The 13,151-nt window shown below is 40.2% G+C and overlaps 1 protein-coding gene across 3 annotated transcripts in view; it reads right to left on the bottom strand.

The window, feature by feature from the left end:
• The window catches only part of LOC101464867 (A-type voltage-gated potassium channel KCND3), a 98,873-nt gene that overhangs the window by 19,542 nt on the left and 66,180 nt on the right, over positions 1 to 13,151 (bottom strand). For 2 of the 3 annotated variants that reach the window (XM_004547659.3, XM_004547660.3), the window contains exon 3: positions 6,819 to 6,981. In XM_004547659.3, the coding sequence (XP_004547716.1) occupies positions 6,819 to 6,981 (163 nt within the window). Of the gene's footprint in view, positions 1 to 6,812; positions 6,982 to 13,151 lie in introns of all 3 variants that reach the window. The other variant, XM_004547658.3, reaches the window with a different exon arrangement.

Genomic DNA, 13,151 nt, shown 5'->3' with positions numbered 1-13,151 from the left:
TGCAAGCATTACCTGCACATCCTGTAATGAAATCTTACATTATCTGAGGCTTCTAGTCTAACCCTGGACAGACTGGCATTTTTTTCTCATGTTGTTGAAAATCTTTTCTACTTCTAGAATATTTTCCTTGGACTGGAATGGTTAGCTTTTTTTTTTTTTTTTTTTACCTCAGTACCAGATTCATAAATATCCCAAAGGTCTCAGGAAGCTCTTTAGATGTAGGCATGATGATGCTACACATTTCAATAACAAAGAGAAGACACTGGATGTTTGGTGTCACATATCATTCCCTACGGAGAATCTTACAACCTTACACCCAAGCTGAAATGTGATTGATCTGCTTTAACTTCATTTGACCAGGAAGTTCTACTGAGATCAAATTTCACAATTCTTGACCGAGGAAGCAAACATTAAATACAACCTCTACAACACAATATATTGCATACAAATACCCACAACATGAAGCATAAAACACAAGAGAAAAACACCCACAGCTCTAATTCCCCATATTCCCTACAATGCTTTTAAATTCACTAGAGGCCTCTTTTTTCTGAAATGTTATGTCATTTATATATTCAAATTATGAAAATGATTAAAATTTTTCTGTCTTTTTCATACAGCTTTCATCTAAAAGAGCTGTTTGAGAGTTGTTCATATGTTTGCTTGTTCAAATATGTTGAAAAAGTCCACAGAGTTTAATTGATATACTTTACTGCTTTATTCCTTAAGATTCTACTGTAAAATAAAACGGAAAACCCCATGAATGAATGTGTTATTTTTATGGCAAATACACTCAAAGCGCTTTATACAGCATCTCCCAATCACACAAGCACTTTCTAACATTCCCACTCTAATGAATGCATTGTGAGCAGCTCGAGGTTAAGTATCTTGGCCAAGGATACTTTCACAGGCAGACTGGAGGATAGGGATAGAACCACCAACCCTCTTATTAGCAGATGACCTGCTCTGCCTCCTGAGCCAAAGCCACCTGAATAAACCTCATTCTTCTATTAAAGTATAAAAATTCTGATGAAAGTATCAAATACTTGATACTTTGTTATTCTGATACATCAAATTCCCTCCATAAAATTAAAAACAAAGCATGATACTGTAAAAGGGGAGGAGAGGTTATGTTAAAAATCCGTCAAAATCCCAAAAATTGAAATTCACTAAACTCAACTTTAGAAGTAAATGCCTCCTAAAGGGTGATGAATAAGTATTTCATGGCTGGGGAAGTTCTTTAAGAAATTACTCTAAAGTTTGATGTGCCCCGAACGAGCCTCTTCAACATCCTGACTAAAATCCAGTCATGATTGTGGTGATTTTACTTCATCGGTGGTCTCAGTTGACCGCACAAATCAGACCTATATGCTCCAACATTACCACCCACAGTCTGACAGTCAGACAGCAGAAAGGTTCAAAATGTTCACTTCCAAGACAAGTGAGCCTTGAAACTACTGCTATATAGAGCCCTCTTCCTGTTTTTTCTTTCTTCTACCCCAATAAGACCTCTCTTACACTTCCTCCTTCTGCTTCCTCGGTCTTCTTTTTATTCTCTTACTCTTTTTACTCTTGTCAGACCTCCATCCCTCTTTCCTCTCTTGCTCCCATCGTCTTGTTTTGCCCTCACGTCTCTGGTCTCAGGACTTTTTTTCCTTAACAACCTGCCATCTCTCAGTGTGGCTCCACTTGACTTTGCTGTCCCATTACCGGTGTGACCTCAGTCCATTTACTGCCTCGACACTTATCGGCACTCTGACTGCACTGTGCTGCAGTGCTGATTTGCTGAAGGAATAAAAGAGGAACCTGTCTTTGTCATCTGCACGTTTGGTTTTCAAATTATTGGGGAATTAGGAACATTAGTATCAGGGCAGGGGTTGTTTCTGTGGCTAGTTATATCCTCAGTGGGTTACTGAACTTCAAGACAGACCGTACTTTGCACTGAGGCATACACTCCAGTAGTTAGCAGGCAATAACTATCATTAAGCCCAATTTGGTTTCTCTACTTTCTATTTAATGACTGAGAAGCCACAATGGATACACGAGAAGACCTTTTTGTAAAATCAAATCCCCTGATGACTACATAATTGTAATAGGAACCGAGAGCAGTGTGTGGTTATAGAAGAATGAAGACGAATGAGTTCTGGAGAGAAATGGGAGGCCAGAACATATAAAGTAATAAAAGGAAAATTAATTTTTGAACAGAGTTACCATAACAGATATTTCCCCTTGATTTTTCTTCCTATTGTTTTAAGTTATATTAAAGGCAGAAGAAGAAGAAGAAGCTACTTCATTAGACCAAATATAGCTCACTGGGGGACACTGTACAAAAACCATGAGCAGTAGTCCATAATTTTTTTATATTTTGCTGGAAAAACAAGGAATTGTTTCACTGGCTTATTGAAACATGTGCCAGCATATGTATACAGCCATCTTTATTCTTCAGTACAGACTGAACTCTCAGAGGGAAACTTTCCTGTAGTCTTCAGGAATACCCCCAACCCCCCAGAACATTTAAATCTCTTGGCTGCCTTTTGTTCCCAGACTGTTCTAGTTAATGTCAGGGTCCAGGCTCTGGGCAGGCTGGTCTACGACTGATAGTGTTGCTTAGTTTTTCTGCCCAGATCCCCAACATCACCTTTGACAAGGTCCCCAACGCCACTTGCTGAAATGAAGCTGCAAACCATGTCAGAGCCTCTGCTGTGTTTAACAGATGATTGTAGACACTCTTGTACCTCCTTTGTACATATTGACAATGAAACAGACAAAATAAACTCAGCTATGTTCCTGCTCCTGCCCTGCATTTGTGTTGGATTTCATTGTTGTTTTAGTTCATTCCTGTATTCAGAGTCCTGCATCAGGGTCTGTTATTTTGCCTGCTATAACTGTCATATGTCAAGAAGAGCTTCTTGACAGCCACCCTTCCACCATTTCTAATGAGGCTTCGGTGAACAGTAGATGGATCAATTGAAGGGCCAAATGCATCTCTCAGGGTTGGTGTCGGTGTCTTGTGCTATTTTCTAAGGACATCACTTTGACATACTGTTCATTTGCTCTTTTAGGCCTGCCACTTTTTCTTTTGTCCTCCACTTATGCACTTTAATCATTTTGTTACTGACACACTGCACACTAAATAATCTAAATATTCCAAATCAGCGGTCCCCAACCCCCGGGCGTTTGGTACCGGGCCGCGAGAGTTGAGGCTCGGGTGTGAAATGTATGGTTTTCAGGGTTTTTATCAGTTTTTTGTTATTGTTTTTATCGTTAACTCTGTTTTCCTCGGTCTTTTCACGTGTGTTATGAATAAATCTTCTTTTTTCGGTACCGGTACTAGTTTTATTTTGTTGTATTTATCTGCGACACCTTAAAGGCCGGTCCCTGAAAATATTGTCGGGCATAAACCGGTCCGTGGCGCAAAAAAGGTTGGGGGCCGCGATCTAAATAGCAAAAACACTATTTTATGCTAATTAACCATGTTGTTTTTCGCATCTTTTAATAAATTCAACTAAAGAAGTAGCAAGAAATTATATATTTTTGGGATGGGTTCTTGTTTCTTGTGCCTAAAATTTATAATCTAGAACTGGTTTGTTGCTAACATGTTTATTAGGTGTAAGCACAACACTGGCTCATCCCTTGAGTTAGGTGCCTTTTTTCTTCTTGAATGATTCACAGGTCAGTGTTAAGAGGCTTAAAAAGCAAAAACATTCCTCTGAAAGTGGTCAGATAGAAAGACTGGAAAAACTGAAAATGAGTGAAAAAGCAGACAATGACCAAGATAAACTAAAGCTTCACAAAAACACCAACGTGTGTGAGGGACATTTTTGTTGTGTAATAGGATTAAATCCATTTAAAGCCATGACAGAGTGCAGCTTGTCATGTTGAAATACCAGAACAAGTTATTTTTTCATTTCCTATTAATTGCAAGGTAACAATTTTTTTAATACAATACCAAGTCCAGACCTACTTTCTTTTTTTAAAATTTGTTTTATTTACGTGACACTTTAGATACAAACATTTATGCTAAATTACTATATTAAAGCCACCTATAGACCTTAACTCTAATTGCTGAATCAGATTTCTTTCTAAGCACTTTTGCACTTCCGTGTTTGCTTACATTTTGTTGTCCTGTCCGTTGTTTCAACTTTGAACATTAGTTTTTAAGCCTTTAAGCTTTTAAAATGTGAATAATGGTTTACTTGCATCAGGGATTTCTATTGAGGGAAGATCCTCAACGACTACGGCAAAAAGCAGCAATAAAATGTTATTTCTTTTTAATTATCCTTTAACAGCTTAATAATGTTTTTGTAAATTAATTCCTCATTGAGAGTGGGCTATGTTTCCCAGAGAGCCTCCTCACTGCTTTAATAGGCACTATAAGCCTGAAAAGCATCAAAAAGCTAAAAGAACTTCATTAGTGTGAAGAGTTTATGGTCCCTTTGTGGTCTAAAAATGTTTTACAACCACTGAAAGATGATATCTAAAAAAAAAATCCTTCAAGATCAATATAAAAAGCAACTTGCACAACAAATGCATGGGAAAAAAAAGCTGCTGGGTCATGGAGTATATTTGGTCAGCCCTACTGTCAGTTGCTGTTGCTTAGCAACAGTACGACCATGCCCACTTAAGCATGTCAATATCAAAACAATAGACATTCTGTCAATGAACAAGTAACTACGCATCTGTTATGAAAGTGTTACAGAAGAAGTGCTGCAGAGGTTGTATTTTTTCTGTATACTACATCAGTGAGAAACAGTGTTTTAAAGTAGCAATGACACGATAAAATTATTTAGTGCGTCATATTTTTATGAAACATACACAACTGGGCAGCCTTTCGAAAATATTATGAAACCAGATCTAAGTACACAAGGTTTTTCTCAATTTCTTGAATGTAAATATTACCAAGACTGACTGAGGTTTGATCTAACAGGATGAATCCAACTTCACCAGTTCACCAATTCATTACCTCTATCAGACCTATTTTACTCAGAACTGAGCCTCACTGGACTCAATAAAGGTGCGAGAGAGCCCATGCTGTTGTGTTTGAACTGATTGAAATCAGTATATTAATTAGAAAACCACACACCTAGGATTCTAATATCAGTAAGGATTCAAATCACACTTTTCCCTCCTCAATTAGCTATCAGCAGCTGCTCTCTAACTTAATAGCGCTCTTATCTAGCCCCATAGAAAGGTCAAGCCTACTGGGGGAATTGTAGTGAATGGCTGGCTAACATTTGGTACTTAGTGTGTGTCTAAGAAACTTGTGTGTGAGTGTGTCTAAAAGTATGTTAAGTTAATGTGCATCTGAAGGGCAACACATTTCTTGTGTGTATGATGGTGCTGAAAAATGTGGGATGAATTATGGTGAAGGACATTCATTCGCAAAGCAGTTGTACAGTTCCTAATTGGGGTCAGTCCCTTTCACCAGCACCTTTTTTTAAGTTGGTAAAAATACCCGTGTGCCTTCCATATGAACGAAACTCATCTGTCATCAAGATCTTTAAACTCACATCCATTATTTTAATGATGTGAATAAAACAAAAGGACTTTCAAAAGTTTTTATTCCCATTTTAGGACTAACTATTAGTACAGCACATCCAATAGTTTTACTCAACACTTCATCCTTCCATTTATTCTCATTAATTTATTAATGTGTCATATTGCATTACAACTTCGGCCTTTTGAAAATAAAGAGCATGCACTCCTCTGGTAATATTTGCACATGATTTAACACAGCCACTGATTTCAGCCACACATATTCCTTAGAGGTGCAACAATACTCGTATCGATATTGAACCGTTCGATACAGTGCTTTCGGTTCGGTACGCATGTGTATCGAACAATACAAAATTTTTAATTTATTTGATCAACTTTTCTTCTGACGATGCTGTCTGTGTTGAGCGCTCAGTGGATCTGCGCTCGACAGTGCAGCCTAGGCGGAGTAGCCGAACGCAGTGACGCACTGACCGCAGGGCAAGCTAGCGAGACAGAGCTCTCGTTGCAACATGGCAAATTGAACCTCCCCCACCCTCATTCAGATCTGGTGTTTGGAACTATTTTGGTTTTCATGAGATGTATGACCCTGAAGGTAAGCGCGTCATGGACTAAAGTAAAACAGTATGTTGGATGTGCCACGCAATGCTCAATTACATGGGTGGGAACTAGTGCGTTAGCGCAGTTTGCTCATTAACGTGTTGACGCCGTCCAGCCCCACGCACGTGGCGATCCACCATAGCTCGTTAATGGAGATTTGCCGTGTTGTGGCGTTAACGTCATTTCAACAAGATTAACGCTGACAGCACTAGTGGGAACACAACGAATATGACTGCACATTTACGCCGACATCATCCTAGTGCAAAGACAAAAACAACAAGCACGCATGCTACAAAGAGTCATTTAGACAGCCGTTAGCACATGATTCTCCTTATGGGGACCTGATATGTTTAATATGCTGCTGAGAATATAGCCCAGAAGAAGCGTACAGTATACCTTTTATTTTGGAAAGAGACATTTCTCTGTAATAAACTCTCTTTTCCAAAGATGAGTGATTTCTCGATCTGATAGATTTATTTTTTTATTACTTTGTTGTTTCAGCAACATTAAATTTAAAAACTGTACTTTTGAGTTAAAATATATATTTATAATTTTAATAAATGGCAAATTAAAAAGGCATGAACATTTTTTTGTATTGAAAAAATATCGAACCGTGACACCAAAGTATCGAACTGAACGGAACTGTGAATTTTGTGTATCGTTGCACCCCTAATATTCATTGTTGTCCCTGTCGAAGCACATGAGAAAAAGACACTAACTTGTACCTTCTGAGCACGCCGTTTATCTGCTCTCTGGTTCTGGTGGTAGATGCGGCTGAAGTTGGAGACAATGACAGGGACGGGCAGAGCGATCACCAGGACGCCACTCAGGGAGCAGATGGAGCCAAAGATCTTTCCAGCAATTGTCTTTGGCACCATGTCCCCATACCTACAAAAGGAGATAAATGAGAAAGGTTAGGAAAAAGATGAATGTTGATGCATAGTTTCAAATGCACTTTACTGTGTAATTATATGCACCTGTTTTAATGTGTTTCGAATATGTGCATGAAGAAACGAGAAAAAAAGAAAGAAAAGAAAACACTTTGTATAAAAAGTCCTTGCTCGTTGACTGATGTGAAAAAAAGCTGGCATATTAAAAGAAAGGCTATAGTTTTTGAATACACTTGATATTGTGGTGCTTGCTTCTGCTACTGTAGACAAAGCAGCAATTCACACTGCCTGCCACTCATCAGAAAGGTCAAAAAATACAGAATAAACACTGCAGTGTAAAACTGTAAGGACTCCCCTTTAAAGTCTGGACTTTTGTTACACATCACTATAGCAGAAGCAAAACTGAAACAAGGCACATGAGACGAGGGACTGACAAAATAAAACAGGAAGTAGCACGCATACGACATGCAAGCGTAAAATCTGTGAGATATATATATATATATATACACAGTCCTGTTCCCAGGACTGCGCTCTTCTGGACAGAGATCTCCGATGTTATTCCCGGGATCTGCTGGAGCCACTCGCCTAGCTTGGGAGTCACCGCTAGGCAAGTGGCTCCAGCAGATCCCGGGAATAACATATATATATATATATAAAAAAAAACACCCAGCACACCCCTGCGGGCGGTTTATCCTTCAAGCTCGGGTCCTCTACCAGAGGCCTGGGAGCTTGAGGGTCCTGCGCAGTATCTTAGCTGTTCCCAGGACTGCGCTCTTCTGGACAGAGATCTCCGATGTTATTCCCGGGATCTGCTGGAGCCACTCGCCTAGCTTGGGAGTCACCGCACCTAGTGCTCCGATTACCACGGGGACCACCGTTACCTTCACCCTCCACATCCTCTCGAGCTCTTCTCTGAGCCCTTGGTATTTCTCCAGCTTCTCGTGTTCCTTCTTCCTGATATTGCTGTCATTCGGAACCGCTACATCGATCACTACGGCCGTCTTCTTCTGTTTGTCTACCACCACTATGTCCGGTTGGTTAGCCACCACCATTTTGTCCGTCTGTATCTGGAAGTCCCACAGGATCTTAGCTCGGTCATTCTCCACCACCCTTGGGGGCATCTCCCATTTTGACCTCGGGACTTCCAGGTTATACTCGGCACAGATGTTCCTGTACACTATGCCGGCCACTTGGTTATGGCGTTCCATGTATGCCTTGCCTGCTAGCATCTTGCACCCTGCTGTTATGTGCTGGATTGTCTCTGGGGCATCTTTACACAGCCTGCACCTGGGGTCTTGCCTGGTGTGATAGACCCCAGCCTCTATGGATCTTGTACTCAGAGCTTGTTCTTGTGCTGCCATGATTAGTGCCTCTGTGCTGTCTTTCAGTCCAGCTTTGTCCAGCCACTGGTAGGATTTCTGGATATCAGCCACCTCCTCTATCTGCCGGTGGTACATACCGTGCAGGGGCCTGTCCTTCCATGATGGTTCCTCGTCTCCCTCCTCTTTCTTGGGTTTCTGCTGCCTGAGGTATTCACTGAGCACTCGGTCAGTTGGGGCCATCTTCCCAATGTATTCTTGGATGTTCCTTGTCTCATCCTGGACTGTGGTGCTGACACTCACCAGTCCCCGGCCCCCTTCCTTCCGCTTAGCGTACAGCCTCAGGGTGCTGGACTTGGGGTGAAACCCTCCATGCATGGTCAGGAGCTTTCTTGTCTTGATGTCAGTGGCTTCTATCTCCTCCTTTGGCCAGCCTATTACCCCAGCAGGGTACCTGATCACGGGCAGGGCGTATGTGTTGATGGCCCGGATCTTGTTCTTACCATTCAGCTGACTCCTCAGGACTTCCCTGACCCTCTGCAGGTACTTGGTGGTTGCAGCCTTTCTAGCGGCCTCTTCATGGTTCCCATTTGCCTGTGGGATCCCCAGGTACTTGTAACTGTCCTCTATGTCTGCAATGTTGCCTATGTATATATATATATATATATATATATATATATATATATATATATATATATATATATATATATATATATATATATATATATACATATATCACTGACTTTCAGCTTGTTGTGTTTGTGGATATATGACTGACTTTAATTATTAAACAAATAAGTGACGTCATATTCAGTACTTTTGACAGTTCACTCTTCGGCCGCTCCATCTCATTAGGGAAATTCCATATACATAAATTTCAAAACTCAACCCCATCATTTAATTTGCTTTTGATTGAAATTAAATATTACTTAAACTCTCTTAAATTAACTTCCAATAAAAAAGGTTTATCATTGATTGAAGTTCATTCAGAAATGTTTAAGGAATGAGCTGTCACAACTTTCAAGTACAAAGTTGTTATGAAGTCTGTCACATTCCCCCCCCTTTTTTTTCTTTTTTTATCCTTTATTTATTTATCCTTCTTATTCCATTGTACTGTATATTGTTACTCTTATTTGCCTTGTATGTCTACTGTACAAACTGAACTGGAATGACTGACTGTTCGCGTTATAAGTTCAATAAAGTTTGGAAAAAAAAACAAAAAACCCCTCTTCGGCTGCTCCCTTCTGCCGTATTTTGCGGCAAAATTATCCACACCCACCGCCGCACTATGAATTGTGGGATATATGGGACCAAGAAGCGTGCACCGGACCACGCTTGATATTTGGGGAAATCGACGGCGCATTTGGAGTATGCATTTGAAGTACACTTCGAATTGGGACAGCCGTCGTCGCGTGGCGGTGACGTAACCGCACTTGAAATGCGTACTTCAAGTGTGCAGACCCTGAATTGGGACACAGCCATGGAAACAATAGATTTAACATGGAAGATGTTGAGGACAAAACATAAAGACAGGTGTAAGAAAACAGGAGGAAATCACTAAACAAGAAACACAGAGACAGGACTAAGGGAACAGGAAAATAAACTGATGACTGATGACCTAAAGTAAGTAAAAAAGAAAACCCAACATAATAACATCCAGAAATAGGCCCAGTTCTCAAACTCAAAATGAATTTAGCAAAATTAAAAAGTCTAAAACACAGAACACAGGATGTAACCATGACAGTTGCATCCTGTCAACGAACTTAATGAAGGCCAAGTTTTTTTTTATGATAGTAAATAAATAAGCAAATTGATTTTCTATTTTCCATTTTGTTTCTTAAAGAAATTTGCTCACAACTGAATTATGCGCCTTGAATGCAGTGCAATTACTGGCTCCGCATTGCAATTCTCAACCTTGAAAATTTAATTGTTAAGACAAGCGCCAGAAACATTCTTGTCATGCTGTTATTAAAGTGGGATATATGCTTTAAACACACAACTGATATCACCTTTTAAGATGCAGTGATGTATTGAAACATGGGCAAACATAATTTGAAACAGAATATAAGACAAAAACAAAGTCTGTACAATTCCAATAAGCTTGAAAGTCAGTATTTGGTATGACCAGCTTTGTTCTTCAACACAACTTTCTTCGGGAAAAGTTCTCCAGGCTTCTTGAAGGACATTTGAAGCTCTTCTTTGGATATTGGCTGTCTTTTGGTCTGTTCTCTCTAAATCACTGTTAAATATTATATATAATGTTGCTCTCAGGAGGCCAGTGCATGAATGGTAGTGCTCCATGTGTGTGTTTTCTCTCCAGACACTCTATGCTTTTAAGGGATAGGCAGTGTTGGGGATCATTGTCATGCTGAAAAATTAAGTTTTCTCTAATCCAGCATTTTCCACATGGAATTCCATGGTGGATCAAAATCTGACAGCACTTTTCTCTGTTCATAATTTCATCAGTTTTGATAAGATCCCCACCATTTGCTGAAATGCAGATTCTATCTGTTATAGATAGCCGTAGACACTGACCTCGGGACGTATTGACAGTGACTTGAACCACAAATTAAAATTTTAGATTCATCACTCCACAAGACATGTTCACACTGATTTTTTTTTTGTCTTGCTCGTGAGTAATTTGGCATTTCCTCTTTTTTCCCCTCAACAATGGTTTCTTCTGGCTTCGGAGATTAGTCAGAACAGCAGTATAACAGCGAGTGTTTTCAAAGCCATCCACACAGTTCAAATCCACTCGCTGCTGAGACCTTCTCTGTGGCGGCTAGCTGTTCTCCCTGTGCCTTTATGGGTTCCCCCCAGGTATTCTGGCTTCACACTTCAACATGGATGTTAGGTTAAATGATAAATTAGCCATAGGTGCAATGTTCCCTCTAAGCTGCGCACGTGCGCAATTGCGCACCCCTGGCACAGTCTCTGCGCACAGAAAATCTGCGTTGCGCACAAAAAAAATCTAACCTGAATTGAAATTAAAATTAATACTTTAACAATTCTGTTTTGCAGTGTTAGTCAGTAAGTGACTGGCTGCTCCCGTATGGGATTAGAACGATGCCACCTTATCCCATAGTCCAGCCAATAATGCGATTCACATTCGTATATACGCAGCTAATCAACGTGGTTGACAGGCTATGACAGACTGATGTCGCTCACAGTGGTCCAAGGGATCGCTCAGGGAGTTTGTGTGTTCGCTCAGACACATGAAAAATTAGAGGAACATTGCATAGGTGTGAACGTCTGTCTCCCTGTTAACTCTGTGATAGATTAGTAACCTGTCAAGGGTGTACCCTGGCTTTTACCCTATGACACCTAGGATAGGCTCCAGCCCCGTCATAACCCTGAACTGAATATGGGGAAGAAAATGGATGGAAAATGTAATCAGTGGGCGTTCCATTAGTATGTAAATGACCTTGAGAAAAAAAGTAAATCTAAGAACTAATGGGAAAGACAAGTTAAAGTATATGAGCTACAGCTAATTTTAAAGCTAAATAAACCTAGAATACCTCAAGTAAAAATAAATCAATTCAGCTATAATTATGAAAAATCTGCTTTTGTCATATGTTAAAAATAACACAACCAGTGCTAGCTAAAAGTCCTTAATCACATCATTGTTGCTGCTCTGAACCTTAACCCTGTCCTTGGCCACAAAATGAGTGGAAACAACATCACATGCATGCAGGAACATTAATTATTTCTGTCTTTACACTCCTCAATTTTCAGATAAATTATAAATACTTTTTATTAAATGAAAAAAGTACAAGAGTACTGAGCTCTGTACAGCTAAAGGGAAATTAAAAGTCAATTGTTCTTTGTTGGTTCATTGCTTCTGGTCTAGGTATTTATTACTGATTTACTACATCAATAATATGCAGTTATATAATTTTGGACATAGCATTGTACAGAAATCTTTGCTTCTTCTCCTTTCTTTGTTCCCCATTTTAATGCCTGTTGTCGTCTGCTTCTTTTGGGCCCCTGATAATTTGATTACACAGGTGAATGACTGCTGTGACAGGTGGACAGAAGCAGAAAGATAGGACCAGTGCTATCTATGTGGCTCAGACCAGGCATAACAAAGCCTTGCCAGTGGGCTCTGAGGCGAGGAAGAAGCCAAGGTGTACTCTCTGGTGAATGCTGTGAGCCATGATGGCATTTGGGGCAACAAATTGATTTAATAACGGACTTCCAGGACGTGCTTGTAAGTTGGCGAGAAGAGACACAAAATCATCACCTGGAGAGGATACTTACATCGACTTTAAGTACTGTGACATGAAACGATGTTCACCAGTGTTTGCTTGTGCACTTTTTTGTGTAAGAAGAAAACAGAGAGGACTATGCTGCATATAGTACCTCTGACTTTGGTCAACCCATTTACATAAGAGTCACTTAAAAAAGGCTCAAGAACCGAGTTGATTTTAATCCTCTAGGCTTCACTGGAACACTTGCACTTGTCAAAAGACCCTTTTTGCCTCCTCTCTGACTGTTTGGCCTCTTTGGCTCCAGAGTTTCCTCTCCACTGCGTTCTCGACACCAAGAGACCTATGACAGGTAAGACCCATGCACTGTTGACCACTGGGCCTCTTGAGGGATGCTCTCCAACTTTCTGACTCTTGTTTTTTTGACCTAAAGCTTCCACCGTGGCCTGCTCTCCTTCCCGAAGAGCAGTATAATACCAGTCTTACCCACCTCCTGCTCGCACAGAATGAAGAGATGAGGGATTATCACAAACGCAGCCGTCCGCTCTGCCTGAGTCAATGCGCGCAGGTAGGGAAGAATATGTTTCTCAAATCGTAATTCAAAATGACTTTCCATTTTTGTTCTCTACACAGTAAAGACG

This window comes from Maylandia zebra, linkage group LG5 (genome assembly GCF_041146795.1).
Source record: "Maylandia zebra isolate NMK-2024a linkage group LG5, Mzebra_GT3a, whole genome shotgun sequence".
NCBI lineage: Eukaryota > Metazoa > Chordata > Actinopteri > Cichliformes > Cichlidae > Maylandia > Maylandia zebra.
Note: the sequence above shows the minus strand (reverse complement) of the source record. Positions and strands in the feature narration are given on the sequence as shown.